This window comes from Scomber scombrus, chromosome 2 (assembly GCF_963691925.1).
Source record: "Scomber scombrus chromosome 2, fScoSco1.1, whole genome shotgun sequence".
NCBI lineage: Eukaryota > Metazoa > Chordata > Actinopteri > Scombriformes > Scombridae > Scomber > Scomber scombrus.
The window spans coordinates 31,364,324-31,385,217 of NC_084971.1; the positions used below are offsets into that span (position 1 = coordinate 31,364,324).

At 38.4% G+C, this 20,894-nt stretch overlaps 1 protein-coding gene across 1 annotated transcript in view; it reads right to left on the bottom strand.

The window, feature by feature from the left end:
* mfng (MFNG O-fucosylpeptide 3-beta-N-acetylglucosaminyltransferase) overlaps positions 1-20,543 on the bottom strand; it is a 103,458-nt gene extending 82,915 nt beyond the window's left edge. Inside the window, exons 1-4 of the mRNA XM_062436746.1 lie at positions 19,855-20,543; positions 7,793-7,838; positions 5,911-6,013; positions 1,279-1,432 (exon numbers count right to left, since the gene is read on the bottom strand). Of these exons, the coding sequence (XP_062292730.1) occupies positions 1,279-1,432; positions 5,911-6,013; positions 7,793-7,838; positions 19,855-20,256 (705 nt within the window). The 5' untranslated portion in view covers positions 20,257-20,543. The remainder of the gene's footprint in view (positions 1-1,278; positions 1,433-5,910; positions 6,014-7,792; positions 7,839-19,854) is intronic.
* Between the last annotated feature and the right edge of the window lie 351 nt (positions 20,544-20,894).

A 20,894-nucleotide genomic window follows, 5' to 3' on the forward strand; every position in this document is an offset into this window, starting at 1 on the left:
ACTTGTTCATAAGGTTAAAAGTTATTACTATTATATTAACGTACATTCATGACTTGATTATCTTGCGATATAAAGCTATTGTGTCATAATCGCATCTCGACACATGACAACTTGTAACAACCTAATATTGTAATGTGAATGTTTATTTATAAAGCCAGTTTTTAAAGCTATAGTGCAGGACTTTTACATATAAATACACATCCATTCAACATGAATGAACATTCAGATTCAAGCCCTTGTCAAATGAATTCTCACAATGCTGATGAAGCCTTTCACCACCAGGTAATTCGCTCTGTATTTCACTTTTTAAATATGTTGTTGTGTGAGCATTCACGGTGGTTGACATCTGCATGAATCGGTATGAATGCAGTAAAGAAATCTTTTTTTTGTCATTCATGAGAAGCCAAGGGAGACACATGTTGTATTGTCCTAAATTCAAAAAGTGTCTTTTGGCTGTTTTGAAGCATCAAAAACCTTAAATTGTATAAGTTGAAACAGCTATCGATATTGTTATATTTTATATTATACATTTATATTTATTGATATGTAAACAATATTGATACATTTAAATGTGTCAAAGCCAGGCGGGGAGTTCCAGTCCTCTGAAATGAGGCCAACGCGGAAGTAACTTAAAACTGCATTCTATCAAAAGGCCACCAGGGGGCGACCGTTTTGGTGTCAAAAGGACTTCCGTCTCTATACAAGTCAATGGAGAATTCACCAACTTCTCACTTGATTTCTAACCTCGGTAAACATTTTCAAAATGTCTTTATGGTCTCAATCGCTAGTTTAAAGCCTTCTTCAATGCAGTATGATGTTCATTTGGGACATTTTGGCCTCCCTGATTTTATATTTGACGATAAAGCAGGGTATGCATTAGGGCGTGGCTACGTCGTGATTGACAGGTTGATTAATTCACAGGTTCAAGAGGGCGCCTCTTGCTCCTCCTGATGCCCATATAAGTAGAATCCGTGTTTTTATTTTTCCCAGCATGCACCGGAAATTTTCAAGATGGCGCTGCCCAGATCCGAAGCTATTGGCTTCCGAACAGCAGTCCACAAACTAATGGGTGACGTCACGGATGTTACGTCCATTTCTTATATACAGTCTATGGTCAAAGCTACATTGGTGACATAATGTTACTGAATTTTAAACTCTGCTGAACTTCAATATTAGAAGAGGTTGAAGGAACCAAGTAACCTGAAAGCTCCTCTGTAGGTAAACCAGGGTTTTGACAAAATCTTTAAGGAATTGAAAATAAAAACTGTGGCATTATACCGTTGCGTTTCCCTCCAGCAGTTCGTGAGCAGTGATGGGTTTGTCCAGGCTGGGTTTGCCTACATAGATGTCACTGTCCTGGGGAAACGCTGACAGCAGGGACAGCAGGGCCTCCGGGTTCACATAGTTATCATCGTCCACATGACAAAACCACCTGAGGAGTAAAAACAAGAATACAGAAAGTGTTGTTTTTTTACAGTGTTTAAATGGTCTGCGTTTCCCCTCTCCGTTACGCTTTACATCTTGTCTACAAAAGGTCACATTAGAGATTAAATTACATTTCATTTTTCTCCTTGTTGAGTTCAGTCTTGCACAGAATGAATCTCTCATACACTTAAAATTACCAGAGCTAGAAGATACATCATAATAAACATAAACAAAGGAATAGTTCAACATTTTCCGACAGCTTATTCACTTTCTTGCCGAGAGTAGAAAGAGATCGATATCGCGTAAATGGTAAATTCAAAGTTAAAAGAAAGCAATAAATAGCTTAGTACAACTTTGCAAATGTAAGTAAATGTGTTAATTTTGGTTGTATAGTTAGTTTTATGAACTTTTATGAATTTCTGTTCTCAATGTAGCTATCTTAGGTAGCATGCTTCTTTCTGCCTACTAAGATAGTTGGCTTAATTGTACTCAATAATTGCCATCTACATACTTTTTAACACAAGTGTGTAATAAAGTGTAGAGCTCTGAGTTGAGTCAAATATTAATCAATAAATCAAACTTTATTGTATAGCATATTTCACACATCGGGAAAGTGCTTTAAATATTCAGAGCAAACAAACAAGTAAAAAACAGGGGAAAGAAATAATTAAAAATAGGAACTATTATAACTATTAACACTATTATAACTCTCAAGACTCTGCAATGAGGAAACACCAGAGGTAGGATAAAAATGTAAAAATAAATGAAATAAAAAGGTTATAAAATATGAATAAAGAAATATTAAAATTATATAAAAGGAAAGAATAAAATAAAGTGGGTTAAACGGAGAAAAAGAGTAAAAGTAATATAAACGGTAAAACAGGCTAAAATAGAAAATAAAAGACGGATTACTGAATAAATAAAATTCACTTGAAAACCAAATTAAAAAGTTAGGTCTTAAGTTTACTTTTAAATATATCAACACACCATTAATATAGCTTACTAGTTACTATGAACTGCACAAAGTGTGTTTTTATAGTGAGATGTACAGTAGCACACTCTATCCATCAACGACCATCATAGATATAGGCGTATTTAAATTTAGAGAGGCAGATACGGCTCTTAGTTATAATGACTGATACCAACTTTGTTGATAAAGTATGTCTGTCTAAGACTTTTTTATGATTATTTCTGAGACTACAATACATGTTTTGTGTCAGCTTGTGTTATTGCATATTTGTGTTGAAAAATAAATGTCAGACTGGTATAGAAAAGCTGCAAATAAGCTACTGGTAGACTACTGTGTCTATGTAAGAGAAGAACACTATTTTCAAGAAGAAATGGCTCTTGGGTGTAATACATCCCAATTAAAATATTTTTTCTAAAACAGACTTTCTTGTAAAAAACAGAATAATGATAATAATAACACAGGAAATACAGCTGGCCTTCTGTTTTCTCCCTCTATGAGCTCATGTTGTCCCATGTAGTATGAATTTCACTGTATTACTAAGCGGGTGATCAAGCTGTTTGAGTTCTTCTGTCGCCTTAATGACTGGACACGATGTCAAAGCTTCACGCCAAACCAAACGGGCCCTCTTACTGCAACATCAGAATCCAAATTACAAAAAGCTGCTGGTACCAAATTGACATGCTGTGTTGTTCCCTCTGCCATCCTGGTGGCCGCCCAACAACACAAAAGGCTTCTCTCCAAACCAAACAGCCTCACTTCCTTCTTCGGTCCAAATAACAAAGTGGAACTTGGAACGAAAATTGAAATGCACTTCATTTTTCTCTGCCATCTTAATAAGACAATCTCAGCCTTAGTCACACACTAAAAACACAAGCAGTTGAGCTTCTATTCTTCTATTCTACAAAGAATTATCCAGTATACTGTTACGGGGAGTAAAATAGCTTCGAGCAGCGTCGTGAGTTGAATCAGAGTGTGTCTGACACATAATGACGTAGCTTACGTTACATTATGTCGCCCTATAGAGGGTCTTCACACACAAACTTAGTTAAGGATTAACAAATAGTTGGTTAGAAAGCTAAATAAAGTATAAAGACAACAAATCTGTGTCCTTAACCTTCGCGTCGTCCTCCCGGGTCAAATTGACCCCGTCTGTTTTGATTGTTCCTTCTTTCCTCCCTACCTCCCTCCTTTTTTCCTTCCCTCCTTCCTTCCTTTCCTTCCCTTCCTCCCTCCCCCCTTCTCTCTTTCTTTCCTCCACCCTACCTTCCTTTTTTTCCTTCCCTCCTTCCTTCCTTTCCTTCCCTTCCTTCCTCCCCCTTCCCTCTTTCTTTCCTCCCCCCTACCTTCCTCCCTCCTTCCCTTCCTTCTTCCTCCCTTCCTTCCTTCCTCCCTCCTTTCCTTCCGTCTTCCTACCTTCTTTCCTCCTTTCCTTCCTTCTTCCTCCCTTCCATACTTCCTTCCTCTCTTCCATCCTTCTTCCTCCCTTCCTTCCTTCCTCCCTCCTTTCCTTCCTTCTTCCTCCCTTCCTTCCTCCTTTCCTTCATTCTTCTCCCTTCTATCCTTCCTTCCTCCCTTCCATACTTCCTTCCTCTCTTCCATCCTTCCTTCCTCCTTTCCTTCCTTCTTCCTCCCTTCCTTCCTTCCTTACTCCCTCCTTTCCTTCCTTCCTTCCTTCTTCCTCCCTTCCTTCCTTGACTCGAGGACAACAGGAGAGTTAAATCCACCTTAGATCCTCTCATAATCAGGCAGTCTTTACACACTCTATGGTCTCGCCTTACTGAGGCTGAAACTAATGTGGCATTTCAGTACACCTCAAGATCTAGGAAAGTTGAAAGTTTCCACGTTAATCACCACAAAGTGTCCCCCGAACAGCTGACAGAGGGAAGACTCAGAAGTTTTATGATACTCAAGAGTTGTGACATTTAACTACCTGCACATCTTATCACTTTTACAACCTTCTTAAATGGGATTCAGCAAGCAAGTAGAGTAGAATCTGTTTAAAGGAGCTTCCTTTTTCTTCTTCTTATCATGTTGCTTATGACACACTATATACCTTAAAATTACATCTTCATTATTGTTTATTTGTTTTTATTTAGAGTAAACTACCTCTTCATACTTTTCATCTTTTTTTAGCTATATGTAAGGCATTAAAGGACCATTGTGAAAGATTTAGGAGGATCAGTTGGCAGAAATGGAATATAAGTATGTTTAGATTAGTGTATAATAACCTGAAAATAAGAATAATGGTGTTTTCATTACATTATAGCCCTGTATGTCTGCATAGGGAGCAGGTTCTCTTCCATGCAGCCCACCATGTTTCTACAGTAGACCAGAACAGGCAAACCAAACACTGACTCGAGATAGGGCTTCTCCTCTTTTTTTGAGAGTTTCACAGCTTCCGTAGGTTTTTCCTACATGCTTGGAAAGGGAGGATTAGGATCTGCAACCTCACTGCTAGCTCCCAATAACTCCAACACACTGGTCCTTATTATGTAAGAGTGGTCACAAATCACAGGTATGGTTGTACAACAAATTGTGTTTGGAGGAAGATGGAGAGTCCTCAACAATTATTTTGCACTATCCAAACAGGGTGTGGAAGAAAAATGTTCAATGTATATGAATTTGTTTTCAAAAAAGGTTGTTTTAATAAATATCCTGACATGGTGATTTAATCTAAAGGGCCTCTCTCACCTTCATGATCTCTCATGCAAGATGTTTTATGTTCTGGGCTCCAGGATATGAGATAACGTGGCAGCATTGGATGGATCGTTCTGACCCAGTTTCCCATGTTTTCTCTCCTCCCAGGTGGCATGATTTAAGATACTCTATAAGAAGTGATTATTCTCCAGTATGCCTTAGGTTTTTTTGGTGATGGTATGCATGTATACGCTGTACCAAGGACTTCTCTGATATCAGATACCTGTACTTAAAAAACATCAACTGGGGCTGCTGGAGTTTCTTCATCTTTATTCATCTTCAAAGTGTGGTGAAGTTTTTTGAACTATATTGCATTACATTAGTCAAGGGGGGAAAAGGGAAGTGAAGAAATAGGATGCAGCAAAAGTTTTCATTAAATTTGCTGCCACACATCCTAAAAATGTTGAAGAGATTTCCTGCTGGTGTCCATCCTTTATCCAGACTTCATCATAGATTTCTATTTCCAATGATAATACAGACCAAATAAAAGCTATTTTATGCCATATTTTGATTTATTTTTACTTTAAAAAATCCTCAATTTTTGGAACTGTTTGATCTCCCCAAACAGCAAAGACAAAACTAAGAATTTCAAAGATTACCCTTTTTAAAATTCTGACTGTAGTTGCTCTGACCTGTGTGTACGATTATGAAATCCTTACACATGAGATTACTTACATACTCCTTTGATTTCTCCGCTCACCTCTACCTGCTGCTGCACCTGCCAGATTTCCCTGCGGTGATCATTAAAGTTTGTAATCTTAATCCAATCTTTAAATCCAGTGTGAGGGGGACGATAGACGGACATTAATCTGTCTCACCTCTTGTCTGAGGCCATGAAGCCGTCGTACTCTGCAGACATCTTGCAGGACAGAGCCTGCTGGCTGTGGTCTGACTGGCAGCCTGTTACCACCATGTTATAACCTGGAGAGAGAGAGAGAGAGAGAGAGAGAGAGATAGAGAGAGAGAGAGAGAGGGGGGGGGTTATTCATATAACTAGATGTATTTAGTGCCAGAGGTGTTGCTCAATCATCTCTTTGTATATTGCCTCAGTAATACTGTTTCTTATAAATAAGTGGTGGCAGTACAATCTGCTGACACAGAAGAGAGGTGAGGGACAGAGCTAGAGAAAGAGAGATGGAAGGAGAGAGAGGAAAAAATATAGGAGAGTTGGGAGGGGAATATTAAAGGAGAAAGGGAAGAGAATAAAGAAGGGAGAGAGAACAAGAAAATGAAGGAAAACCAGATGAAGGGGAAGGAAGAGTGAGCAACAGATTAGGTTTGCGAAAGATAGAATGAGAGAAATAAGGGAAAATGAAAAAGTGGGACAAAGAAAGCAATGACAAAAAGAAACAAAAGAAAGAAATAATGATAAAGTTGAATATATGGCTGGGCAATATCTCAAATTAATTTGATTTATTCAAATTTTTGTATTTGTGCGATATGTAAAATGTTTAAATTGTAAAATGAAGTTATTATTATATACAAAAAGATTATTTTTAGTCTAAAAGTAATATAGATGATAGCTGGCTACATTAGCTGCTTTGAGCCACGACAATCTGTGATGTAATTAGTTGCACCACATGCACATCTGCTGCAGTTTACAGCTGTTTTTACTCCAGGTGGCGAGCTGTCTGTGGCTGTCTCGTAGTGAATTTAACTGTAACTCTGCACACTGGTCTGCGCTCTTGGTTTGTGTTTGTTGGCAAGGTATCATCTCTGGTTACTGGAAGCACTGGGAGTCAATTGAGTAGTTTACAAATGTACAATTTACCTACTTTGTTCAGTTTGTCTCTACTTGCTGGAAAAAGCTAAAGTGAGATGCAGATATCAGGCTGATGTCTTGTGAAGAAACACAAACAAGAGCAGATGGTCTACTTAGTTGAGTTACATCCAAGTAACTACTAGACTTTATGTATATTGTAACCAGCCTTCAGAAGTCTTTCATTATTCTTGCTTCAACTGTGACGTTTCAATTCTACATTTTGCAGGCAAACAAAAAAATCAAAAAAATCATGAATCAACCCCCAACCCAGCCAGCATGTCTACGTGGGTACTGAGTGGGCATGGGCTTGAACTGGGCAAATCTTGCAGGTCCCACATGGTTTCAGTAACATGGACCCCACATGTGAAGCCCAGGTGGGCTGACTGTATGAGACCCATAAAGGAGGTAAGTGGGCTAAGCGGGCGCTGTGCATAAACAGGGCAAATTGCAAGGGCCCCATATTGTTTCATAAACATGGGCCCCACAAGTGTAATTCACCCAGCTGGGCCCCACCTGAAACCCAGTCGGAACCAACTTGAAGCCCATATGGGCAAACACAAGCGGGGCCGCCATGGGAACTGTGGATAAACCCACGTGGGACCCATATTGCAGCCCAGATTTAACCCTTATGGGGCCCACATGGACATGCTTGCTGAAAAGCTTGAAACAAGTTGAGATTTTATTTTTTGTGGCCCTGCTTGAATATTCACGGCCAAATGTAGATAGACACCGAAAGTGTGATTGGTGATCATGTCATCACAAAACCATAAAATATATGTATGTTGGGATTTCCCTTAATTTGAACCATGAAAAAAGCCCCACACACCAAAAGGCACAAAAAATGTGTGTCCGCATACCTTTGGCCAAAACTGTGTTCCACAAAAATCTTAATCTAAATTTAAATTGAAGTGTAAATTAGATTTAATATTGCTTCTTACCTTCGGAACTTAAATCTTCATCCTCCGTGTCCGTGAAAATGAACGTCTAGACAAAAAACAAAGAAAAGAGATTTAAACACACACACGGCTTAAATTATAACCTTCTTCTTCTTCTTCTGCATATCTGTAACAAAACATCCTGAAAGCTCCTTCATTACGGAGAGAAACCACACGCGCACACACACACACACACACACACACACACACACACATCGGATCAATATAATTTTGAATGGAGCAAATTTGATGTGACAAAAACAAGGTTCCCACTGTGAGCTAATAAATAATAAGTAATTGCAAACATTCACACACACACACACACACACACACACACACCAAAGTGGTCAAAGGATCACTATATGGTCGATGAGTCAGTTTGTCCTTTGGTAGATATATGAGTCACTTAAGTCTCAGATCACACACACACATACACCTTTGTGCTACTAGATAGATAGATAGATAGATAGATAGATAGATGGATGGATGGATGGATGGATGGATGGATGGATGGATGGATGGATGGATGGATGGATAGATAGATAGATAGATAGATAGATAGATAGATAGATAGATAGATAGATAGATAGATAGATAGATAGATAGATAGATAGATAGATAGATAGATAGATAGATAGATAGATAGATAGATAGATAGATAGATAGATAGATAGATAGGACAACACTGACCTCTGCTGGTGTAGAATGTAAAAACAATCATATGAGCAATGGATGGCTGTATATTTTTATATATATTGATTTATTTATTTTGTCTTGTGTGTGTGTGTTTTTAATCCTTAAATAATGTTCTAATTAAATAATAATGATTGGCATATATTAATTGTACTATTATGTTTGTCTTTCTATGTCCAAAAGTATAAACATAGCATCACCATCAACATTACGAATAGTTAATCTACATTAATGAGTTTATTTTTCAGACAACTCAATTAACCAATTGGAAAACTGAGTGAAATTCCTAGATATTTACTGATTTCTTGGCATTCTTTTACTCAAATGCAAAATCATTAAAAATTCCTTTAAAAAATGTACCATCCCCATTTCAGCAAATCCAGAACAAGCTGAAGTCTTGCATCAGTTTCATCCAGCACAGCAGACACTTCACTGAAAAGACCCTTAAAAATCTACAGTGGTGAATGTATCACTAAGACTGGGGAGATTTGAAAAGGCAACCCTGGTTTAACACTCTGGCTCCTCTTCAGTCCGAACTGGGCAGTGTGTTCAACTTTCCTAAATGACCTCAGAGTAGCATTTAATCTACCCTCAGTAGATACAATAAACAAAACGACATATTTTATTCAACTCTTACAAATGAATTTATATGCCTCCCCATGTTTTGTTTGGAAACCAAGAATGCTAAAATGCTCTGCTTCTTGATTACTGTGACTGTGATGCATATAATAGACTTTGCAGATTTGTTTTTGGGTGCTTTTTTCTCACTCATCACTCATCACTGCACAATGTACAACACACTTCATCAGTTATCTCCAACTGCAAGAAACAACACACACTGGCTTCAATTTATATTTAAATGTATCTACTTCAACTATCCCACCTTCTTACGATGCACTGAGCTCCTCTCTCCTCCTCTCTCTCTCTCTATCCATCCATCTATATCCAATAACATTCATGTACTATTAATGCATTCAATAACCAAAACTTCTTCCCCGGAGTTGTCTGTGCTTTCTCGTCTCACAGGTAATCTGGGCCTGTAGACGTCCGGATGACAGACTCCAGTCCCGGACCTTCTAGCTTCAATGTTTATTTTCAATGTGCTACTCTCTCTCTCTCCTATTCTTCCTCTCTCTCCCCTCTACCCCAACCGGTCGAGGCAGATGGCCGCCCACTTTGAGTCTGGTTCTGAGGTTTCTTCCTGTTAAAAGGGAGTTTTTTCTTGCCATTGTCGCTAAGTGCTTTCTCATGTGGGAATGTTGGGTCTCTTTAAAATTAAAACCTGAAGAGTACGGTTTAGAACCTGCTCTATGTGTAAAGGGCCTTGAGATAACTTTGTTGTGATTTGGCGCTATACAAATAAAGATTGATTGATTGATTACAACAATATCTTGTACCGTTCACTTCAGTTTTACTTCCCAGTTCAAAGCATCATCAGATTGGAATAACTTACTTCTTAACATTACATCCATTTCATCATTTCTATTGTTTAAGCAGGCACTGACTTCTTACTTTCATATGAATTGTACTTGCTATCATTGCTGTCATTGTTCAGATCTACTGCTTACTTCTATGGCGCTAGTTGGTTAAACCATCCGCTGTTCATTTGTTATTGGCCACTGTGGCCATAATGTGGTAGTAATATTTTCAATGATTGCATTTTCTGCTGTTTGTTGCTCTACTGATTGTATCTTGTCACTCATAACTGTTGTTATGTAATGTTATGTGTTGTTGAACCAATTGAAAACGAGATGGTGCATCTCAAGGGATTTATCCTGATGAGTACATTTGAAATGAAAGGTTATCAAATATACATTTTATAGCATTTTATATGATCATTGTCAATGTGACTGCATCATATAGACCTGTATTAAACTGATTTTATATAGATTTAGATACTAGATCTAGGAAATACTTGATCTTACCCTTCAACTTGTCTTTATTTGGTCTTACTGGTAGGTTTAGAAGTGGTAAACACAGTTATTATATACTGGTTTTGATAATGATAGCTGATTTCTTTTTCTGCTGTTCTTTTTTTTGATGAATAATCTTTCGTGTAGAGATGCTTCACCTTCCTTCAGGGCTGCAACTCCGCTAATTATTTTCATGCTTGATGACTCATTTTTTTTATAAACTGTCAGAAAAAAATGGAAACATGCCTGTGATCATTTCCAAGAACTCTTCTTTTTTTTTGGTACAAAGTGAGAAAAAACAGACCAATATGAAAAAGAAGACTCTGGAATAAAAGCCGTATTTTGTTATTGGCTGTGTTAAAGTTTTTACAACCATGTCTGACCATTGTTATATTATTTTACAAAAGCTCTGTTGTTGTTTTTTCACCCACATTAAAAACTGAGGCTAGTGTTTTAAAATGTACCCACCATAAAGCTTGATTTTGGGTGGGAAAAACATTTGTTTCTACGGAAAATGAAAATGTTGTGAAAGTGCTGCAGCTACTGAGATTAACAGTACCACCCTAAACTCTAAACTCCAATTTTTATCTTGATATTATATTTGGTTATATTAGCTAGTGTAAGACAATCATATGCATGTAGTTTCAAGACCAGAAATATTCTTTGGATTGTTCTTCATGACTGGAAGATAAAGCAAAGAAAATGACAATATTATTACAAAATCAAAAACTCCAGCTGTTAATTCTGACATCTTAAATGTTTGACTGAAAAATATGAGAAACATGAGCGCAAAATAGTGACACAAGACAGATACTGCCTATTCTTCTGTCTGCCTGAAGGGTATCTATGGTTTAAAATGTTATGAAACTATTGTATTGATATGTAGAAAATTACAAAATGAGAGGGACATGGGAAGTATGACGGCAAGATTGACACAGGCCGAAGAGTGTGTGTGTGTGTGTGTGTGTGTGTGTGTGTGTGTGTGTGTGTGTGTGTGTGTGTGTGTGTGTGTGTGTGTGTTTGTGTGTGTGTTTGTGTGTGTGTGTGTGTGTGTGTGTGTGTGTGTGTGTGTGTGTGTGTGTGTGTGTGTGTGTGTGTGTGTGTGTGTGGGTGTGTTTTAAAGAGATAAAGGTAGTAGGGACAGAGATAGTCAGGCTAAAGTGTGAAGTAATCAGGGTGTGAAACTGAATTTCCCACCATAGAGAGACACTGAGAGTGTATGAGATATGTGTGTCAGCAAACATGCTTCTGTCAGTGTGTGTGTGTGTGTGTGTGTGTGTGTGTGTGTGTGTGTGTGTGTGTGTGTGTGTGTGTGTGTGTGTGTGTGTGTGTGTGTGTGTGTGTGTGTGTGTGTGTGGTCTAAGAGACATGCGGTGAGACAGAAGCTTTCCAGACTGCCAAACGGGCAGCACCAGCTAATGAATGTAATCCCTGGATTACATGATCAGATTAGAAAAAATACCCGTCAAGGATGCCTTCTTAAAAATCTGTTGTCCTGTTATCTTATATGAATGACAGCCACATTACTTATTTTATAAATGTTTGGCAGTTAAAAAGATCAGAAAGAAGCGTGGCGACAGAGAAAAGTGGATTAGGAAAACAAGTTATTTAAATCACAATAAAAGCGGATTTAGATGAGACAAAGTTGCTGTTAGAATTTACTTCTTGTCAACATATGTTTTATTCATTCATTCAATCTTCACGTATTCAATGAGAGCATAATCCCTCTTTTGCATGGGAGTGTCCTGTTTACACAAGACAATAAATACAAGTGTCAGAAAACAAAAAAACTATCTAAGTAGAAACAACCATTTAAAGGCTTTTACCCAGCTCTGTTTTGAAGATGGGAATTAAAGAACAAAGCACTTCTGAGATCTAATAAAACAGTGAATTTGCCTAGACAGCAGAATGATAGGCTTCTTTTCTAAGAGGAATTAATAAATAAATACAAACGACTGCAGATGTCTTGTAACTGACAGAGACACAACTTATATTCTCGTAAAAGTAGTATGTAGAAACAAACATAAAAGATGGTCTTGGACTGTTTGTTTCAAGTAGTTCTGCCACCAGCCAGCAGAGGGCGACAGAGCTACCGTATCACCCTGATGTCAGTGAATGTATTCTTGTACTTCTGCATTTGTGGAGAGCAGTTTTGAACCTGTTTGATCTGTTTTTTTTGGCGGGAAACAACCTGTGAACACAACACATATCGCCACCTTTTAAGTTGACTTGTTCACAAACTTTTATTATCACATCCAACAGTGACAGAGCAACATTATATTTCATTTGGAGTCATGTTTCTGTCCACGTGGTGAATGTAAGTCCACTATTCCCTCTCTTTTAGCTCATGTTTTGCTCTCTACCAACTCCTGCTGTGTCCTAAAGTGACACTGTGAGAGCTGTGATAGTGGACTTGAATGTTAAAGTATGTGTACTTGTATTTTGGAGACATACAGTAAAGTTAAGGCTGCAGTCAGTCAAAGCTGCACTGATCGATAGGTCAAATGACTTTGTGGAAGGGGTCAAACCAACAGAGAATTATGACCAACTCTGCTGTTGTCCCCAGCGCTGTGTGGCATTATAACTCACTCCACAAACTTTAGCTCACAAAAAAGCTCAAAACAACAAAAACTTTAATTTGGCATGAGTCTCATCTCTCTCATAAACCTAATTTCCAAGTTTTTTTGCAAATAAACTCTAGTAAACCAACTGTAAGCTACCTGGCCAGCACCAAACAACAGACGGACAAAGTTAGCAACTAGCAGCAGCTAGAGAGCCAGATATGTCCCTCAAACAGTGATGGAGACCAAAACAGAGCTCTGTGATGCTCTATGTGTGTATATTGTGTGATTAGGCAACTGTTTGTTGATACTTTGGCTATAACAATGGTTCGGGGTGTCACTGTTGGGTTTATAGGTTGCTCTGCTGCCCCCAAGTGGCCAAAACGAAGCTGTCGATCGAGCTTTAAGCACATAGTTATACACACAAGTTCATACAGCAGGTTTATGTATATTTTAATTATTGGATTATGTCGAAATTATGCTTGTAATTAAGATTATGCTTTAGATAAAAAGTATAAACCGAAAATATTTACTCTATTTGCAGCAGGTGTTGATAATCTCATGAGGCTGTTTAATATGTGTAAATTGTAAATGTGTAGTTTATTTGAGGGTTAAGATATGAGATACAGGTTTAAGCATCCAGCATTAATGCAAATCAATAGAATGTCCTCACAAGTAACACAAAAAAAGTGTGAGGGTGTATTTGTTGTGGGTGAAAAGCTGTATGCTTAAATCTTAAATATGTATGCGGCATCACACTGTTCCTTGTGTGTGTGTGTGTGTTTGTGTGTGTGTGTGTGTGTGTGTGTGTGTGTGTGTCTCTTTACATTAAAGTGCCTAATCTCCATAATATTCTCTCTACTGCACACTGAGAGAAAGGCTGCGTCTATTTAAGCACACTGTACCTACCGCAGTTCATCCATCAACTCTTTATGCACACACTCTCTCTCTCTCTCTCTCTCTCTCTCTCTCTCTCTCTCTCTCTCTCTCTTTCTCACAGCAAAGCAACATCAAACTGACTCTAAATCTTCACTCTGGTCATTTTAATACCGATCAAACCCCTGTCTCCTTCACTCGTTCCCCCAAAAGCCTTGTTTTTTATCTTTGTCCAACCCTTGCTGTCATCCCTCCATCACTGAGGCAAGCAGGAGGAGGAGGAGGTTGAGGAGTAATGAGATACCTGGATCAATCCTCCCCACCGCTATTACCACCACAATAACCTCTTCCACCTACCTCTATAAAGCACCATGAGAAAGAGCCGCCATCACAATTAGTTCCCTCTCCTCGGATCATAACTCAAACTAAACTACCTGCACTGAAATCGGTCAACCTGCGCTGGGAAACAACAATGGCGGATGGTGGGCTTGCATCGGCTCGTAAACAGAGTTTGTGAGGACGTTTCTCTGAGGTCAGGCAGATGTGCATAAATCACAGCTTGTTTTTCACACTGTTAAAGCACCATTAAGTAAGATTTGTACTGCCTCATAGCACAAAATGACGGTATTATATCTCAATATGGTTTCTCATCAATACTTCAGTGATTCCTTAGTGGCATGATGGGAAATCTAGCTTTCAAATCTGGCATCTGGACCCTCGCTATGTTACTGCTGAAGCATTTTAGGGTGCCTCAAGGGAAGTTTGCTCAGAGTAATTGAGGGTAGAGAGAGAAAATCTTTATATTATTTAATCACTTTATCCATGTAGATTTATCCAACTGCTTAGGGGATTCAAGCCAATGATCCAAAAGTCATAAGATTTTATTCACAACACAGTGCAACAGTTATTTATGTTTGCACCATTAAAATATAGTAGATTATCTGGGGGAAACATTTATACTATGAATCTAAATATAATGTAATTGCAATTATAAAGTGTGCATTCTACCATCTAATTCATGAAGTAGAACCTAGAAAGTATTTATGGACATAGAGACCTGACAGGATAACACACAGCATGGGTCTCCAGCTGGATTTCAACTTGGCAATTATGCATATTGCCTGCCTCCTCTGCCCCTTTGCTTTTTGTTGCATAATGCTTTGATTGCATATCCTCCAAGGCCAACTCGTTCAACAGTATTCTTTCAATACTCTTACAGAAATATATTCATACATACTTTAGCCCACGGTTTGACTTTGTAAGACCTTTAACAGAGCTGTCTTTTAAAGTACTTAGGCATTAGTCATAAAGCAATTCAAGTGTATTGCCTGTTAATTGAAATACTCATTGGATTAATATTCACTCTTTTAAAAAACAGAGGTAGAGTATTATCTGCAAATCTGTCACACTAGAAAACAGACGCTGTTAAACTGACAACTGAGAACTGCCCTCCAAAGTCACTTACCGCCACTTTCAACCTCAGACTGACAAGTGTTGACACAGGCGTTTTAACTCGAGATGAGCTTTCACATTCAATAAATAACTTCCCCAACAGTGTTGCTCCTCTGAGGGCGAAACACAGTCTAACATCATTTCATAAGACAGTACAGCCTGGAGAGCAATAAAAGCCAGACTAGATTAGAATAGATTGCAATACTTTTTTTTTTCTTACTATATAAAACTCAATCCAATTTAAACAAGTACCAAAATATACCTGCCAATTGTTTATGCCAAGGTTTGTAAGGCTGACTGACTCGGTCAAACAGGATGAAGGCCCCATGGGATACGCCTCCTCAGAGAGTGGCTGTCACAGCTGTCAATCATGACACCACAAACCCTTTTATTTCATTAAGTAACTATTTAACCAGGTACCTAAAGTGACAGAAACTATCTTCAGAAAGAAATCAATTGATGTGTACTTTGTTTTTTTAAGGTTGGCTCATGTCCCATCTGCTAACATGGAGGGGGTGGGACTTATGACCTATACTACAACCAGCCACCAGGGGGCGATCCAAATTATTTGGCTTCACTTTTTGGATAGTGGCTTGAAGCAATAATTCAATATATTTAATTCATTTTCATAAAATCATATATAAAATTTAATCAAGTAACAATAAATATTATATGAAGATTTCAGAGTTAAAGTAGTTGAGCATGGTATCAATTTTCTTGTTGAACTCTCAATAAGAAAGAATTTAATTTTATATCCCACAATGTTGAAGTATTCCTTTAATTTGGCACATTATTAACATTTTTATGACTTTAACCACCCATCATCTTTGCATCTTAGGTTATTATCTACATTTTTCTCTGATGATTGTACTCAGACATTAAAATGCTCACTTAGGATTATCTCTCTCTCAATCAAAGTGATCATATTTTAACGTGTTGCACTGCAGGAGTTGTGTGTAAATAGTTCAGGGGGCAGTTAGACAGGGGCGCTAGATCAGGTACTGTTTTTAGTGTTTGAAGGCCCAGAATGAGCCACTTTTAGGAGCCACTTTATTTAGCCGTGCTCTTGTTTCCGGCAAGTTAGCGATGTAACTGCAGCTGTCGAACTAGTTTAGAAGTGACTTATCACCCAGCAAAACGAACAACGGTCTGTGATGTGTTTGTGGGTGGGTGGGTTAGTAAGTTAGTGTGGGGAAAAGGGGGAGGCGGGGTTGGTGGTGAGGGTGAGATGAGGTTCAGTTTGTTCTGCAATCTGCCTCTCCACTTCCTGTTCTATGAGCAGCTTCCGTTTCAGTATTGTTAACAGAGTCACTGAATAGGGTCTGCTTCCCCTCGGCCCAGACAACCTGCCTGCACAGCTTCCTGTCGGTCTGTGTGTGTGTATGTGTGTCTAAGTATTCTCGTAATGCTGCTACTTTCGTGTTTGTGTGTCTGTGCAGCTACAATAATTCACACACACACACACGCACACACATATATATTTTAATTTACATATGTGTGAAAGGGGAAGATCCTATCAGTATGTTCCTCTTTCGCTGGTATTTATCATCACTTCTTAGAAAACAGAAAATGAGAACCTGAAAGTTGAACACTTAAGAACAAACAATGTGGAATTAAATGAAGTCAAGGGTGTTTGCAGACTGCTTTTGAAAGACGTCTTTGTTTCAAAGTCGTTGAGAAAGAAGCAAGCGACTGCCGAGCAAAGTGCAACATAGTCGGTGGGTGTAAGATCGCGTGAGAGCGTCAAGGGTTTCCACACAAAGCGGTGGTCAATAGGACGCAATATGAACTGAAGCCACTTACAGCTGATAAACTCACACAAGAACAATGATCAATGGTCATATGATTTGGGGGGAAGTACTCAGCACTCAAAATGTAGACCATTTCACACCATTTTCTAAAGGGAATACAAGAAAAAGGAATGACCCTCAGGTTTTTGTAAAAATACACATAGTATTGTCAGTATGAGGGGAATTATTTGATGTGAAAACTATATTTCAGTATTTTTGGAAAAGCTTCATATTATGTGTAGCAAAACAGGGACTTTACTGCTTCTACAGTGAGCTTGCTATGTTTGGAGATATACTTGCTTTTAACTATACGTTCATATATGCATGATGGCTGCCTTGTAGCCTGCGTCTGTTTGGCGCGTTGGTTTGTGCACATCCTCGGAAATTAACGCAGGACGTCAGCTAGATGCAATATGCACATGACCAGTAGGGGCAGTAAGAGGATGACAAAGTATATGCTCGAATTGAAGTAGTAACCTCCGAGTTTCGACGTTCGTTTATTTTTTACATCATGCTTCTTCTTCAATTTTGTGTTTTTTTGGTGGATTTTACATAATCCAAATATGGAAGTCCTATTTATATACTTATTTCTCTGGTGTGCTGTCTAGTGGAATCTTCTAGTAACACACAAATTACGCAGGCTAGTGTGTGAATCCTAATGTTCAAGACGCATCCGGTTGTCTATGCAAATGTGTGGTTAAAAATCAAATATATCTCAAGCCTCCTCATCACTCCCTAAATTGACTTACAGCTCTTTTAATACCTAAACTGACAGTAGACAACACTTTCTGGTAATGCTACAGCTTTTATTGCTTCTATCAGAAAAAAACATGCTGATATTTTGAATAATGATCAATAGAGAAACTCACAAAATGCTGATTTTCCAAAGATGACTACTGTTGTATAATCTTGAATATTCGTATATATGGGAATTACCTAAAATCACTGAGGTCAAAACAGTTGCGTATTAGGTTTTTAACTACCATTCATTTACATGCAGCTTGAGTAACAGGCAGTGGAAAGTACCTAAAAGACATTCAACAACACTGTAGTCTTTTCGGTAAATACGTCCACAGTTGCCATGATTACCACGGGCCTTCTGTTGGCATACTGTAATGTTTATTTTAGATCGTTTTACTGGGGAACATGTTCATTATTAAGAAAAACTAACAACTTGTTAACATCATTGTGTACACGCCTCATTGTCAGGATTCTTTGGCCACAGTCCCAAGTGCATTTTGGGAGCTGTACCTCGCACTGTGAGTCTACATATCGATATGCAAAGGACAAGGCTGTGTTTTGGGACAAGGCCTTAGAGTATCAGACTCATAATCACAATAATCAATAACTTTGTCATGCTATTTTTTTCATATGTTCCAGGTTAGACACATATCACATATTGAAACTTTTAAATAAGTAATCAAGACAATGGACTGAAGGATAAACATATTTTCAAATATCGATCAATTTTAGCGTTTTAGTGTTTATTCAAACCAAATTGTGTACCCTGAAAGTATGAAGTCATTAAATCAGAACAATATGAGCCCAACACTGAAACATTTCCCAGCCCTGGTGTTCTGTTATTTCTTCTGCAATAACGAAATGTGTATTTCAAGCCAATAAATAACCTTAGAATTGAATTGAAATGAAGGAAGACAAGGGGTGAATAGGGTTTACTGCTGCCTGAAATAACCAGAACTACTTGTGTGATCAAAATCTTATTCCGACTCAAACATTCAACAGCAATCTGCCATCGATTTAATAAGGAAAATCTGTAAAAACTGAGCTTTTAAACTAGACTGATGGTAGAATAACACATAACCCAAAGACTAGGCTTTCTACCAGTTTTGCTCCTTTCTGAGGCAGCCACAAAAGTCTTGTCAAATCTTTCACAAAAACTGATGACCTCAAGCTTGCTGGACTCCCTAAAGAAAATTAAACCCTGACAGGGTGATTATACTGTACATTATCCAATTTGAAAACTCAGTTTAGACCCCTGCTATTAAAGCCACAAAAAAATGATACTGATGTGAGAGAGAAGGTACAGTTCTGCCTTTTCAGATTGACAACAAGGTTTCGAAAGCTGCAAATAGAGTCCATTTAGTATCATTACTTAATATACTTCTGTTTTCATGTTATCAACAATTAAATCAATCAAACAGACAACCAATAAGTCAGGAAGTAAAATCAGGCCAAGTCTATCAGAATGATCAGTAATCAGCTTAAAACAGCTTGAAAACAGGAAGGAAATGATTGTTTTCGTTTCACTGTCACGCTCACGTGCCTTCTTGGGCCAAATGACAGATCAGATATATACGAAATCAACTGTGATATATGTATACAATGTTGACTTGAAATTAGTTCAGGAGTTCAATTTTTAACCTCTAGCTGTTTCAATATCAATATGTGCCATCCAGAAATGTAGTATATGGACATATTGGAAAATGACATGTATACAGGGACTGAAGAGAAATACAAGAAATGTGAATTAATGCAACTTTATATGTCCAGATGAGTCCTAATAAAATCCCCTCTATCCATCTCATTAGCTCTGGTTTATCAGGATCGTTCTGTTAGGGGTAATTCTGTGGTCACAGAGAGATAAACAACCCACTTTTAACATTTTCATTGGGATAAAAGTGACTAACACGCTTTTAATGAAGCCTCTGATGATTTTCTAGTGGGATGGGAGGTTATTGTAGGCCTATACAACAAGTGTCTGTAGATGAAAGCAGCAGGTGGATGACTGAAAAGTAAATGTAAGTGAAAGAAATACTCACATGCGCCTTGGTTCTGGAGATCCACGTCTCCAAAAGGAGCGCAAGACGCGTCCTGTGGAACCTCCCGGTGGTCTTCACAGCGATGAAAATGTCCTGCTGCTTCAATTTTGCCTGGGTGACACGTGCACCCTTGGAGGTGGTGTGTCTTTCCTTCGCGACATGTAGGTCACCACCACCACCACCACCGTTGTTGTTGCTGCTGCTTTTACTAACCGGTTTCTGTGCGCCCTTGGCCGCGATGGGAACCTGCTGGATGGAGCGCTGGTGCGCACCGGGTGATGGACGGTGAACCACACTGAGTTTGGGAAGGCTGCTGGTGCGTAATTGAAAATCCACGTACAGAATTATGAAGAAAGTGAAAATGAAGAGAGGCAAACTCCGACGTACCCATCTCCTATGCATCGTAGAACCCAAAAAAAAAAGTTATTTATATTCCACAGAGTATTAAAACCTTCCTGGGTCTGTTATTTAAACCCATCTTCTTGTTTTTCATAGTTGTAATTTCGTGTCGATTTCCCATCCACTCTGCGTCTTCCTTCTTTGTAACGTTCTCATCGCAGTTCCTCATTAATTAACTCATAATGAGCAAGACTGCAGACTGAATATCAGATGAATTTTACTCCTGAAGCTGATCACTTTTTAAACGTTCGCCTGTTCTGAATGCAGCTGCCTGTCAAGATTCATTTCCTCTAATTTTCTGAGTTAAACACTTACTGTCACTCCGATATTATTGAGTTTGTCACACGCGCAGCTCTGCCCCCTCGGTTTGTCACTAGTGCGTCAAGCTAGACGTAACCAAATAAGGCGACTTCCTGTCATACATTTCAAAATAATCCGCAGAAGCAACGACTATGAAATACTTCCGGATGTAGCAGCTTTATATGCGTTATATTATATTATGTGTTGATATTAGGTTTCCGAGTGACATTTACAAGTGTTGTTTGTTTGTGTGTGTGTGTGTGTGTGTGTGTGTGTGTGTGTGTGTGTGTGTGTGTGTGTGTGTGTGTGTGTGTGTGTGTGTGTGTGTGTGTGTGTGTGTG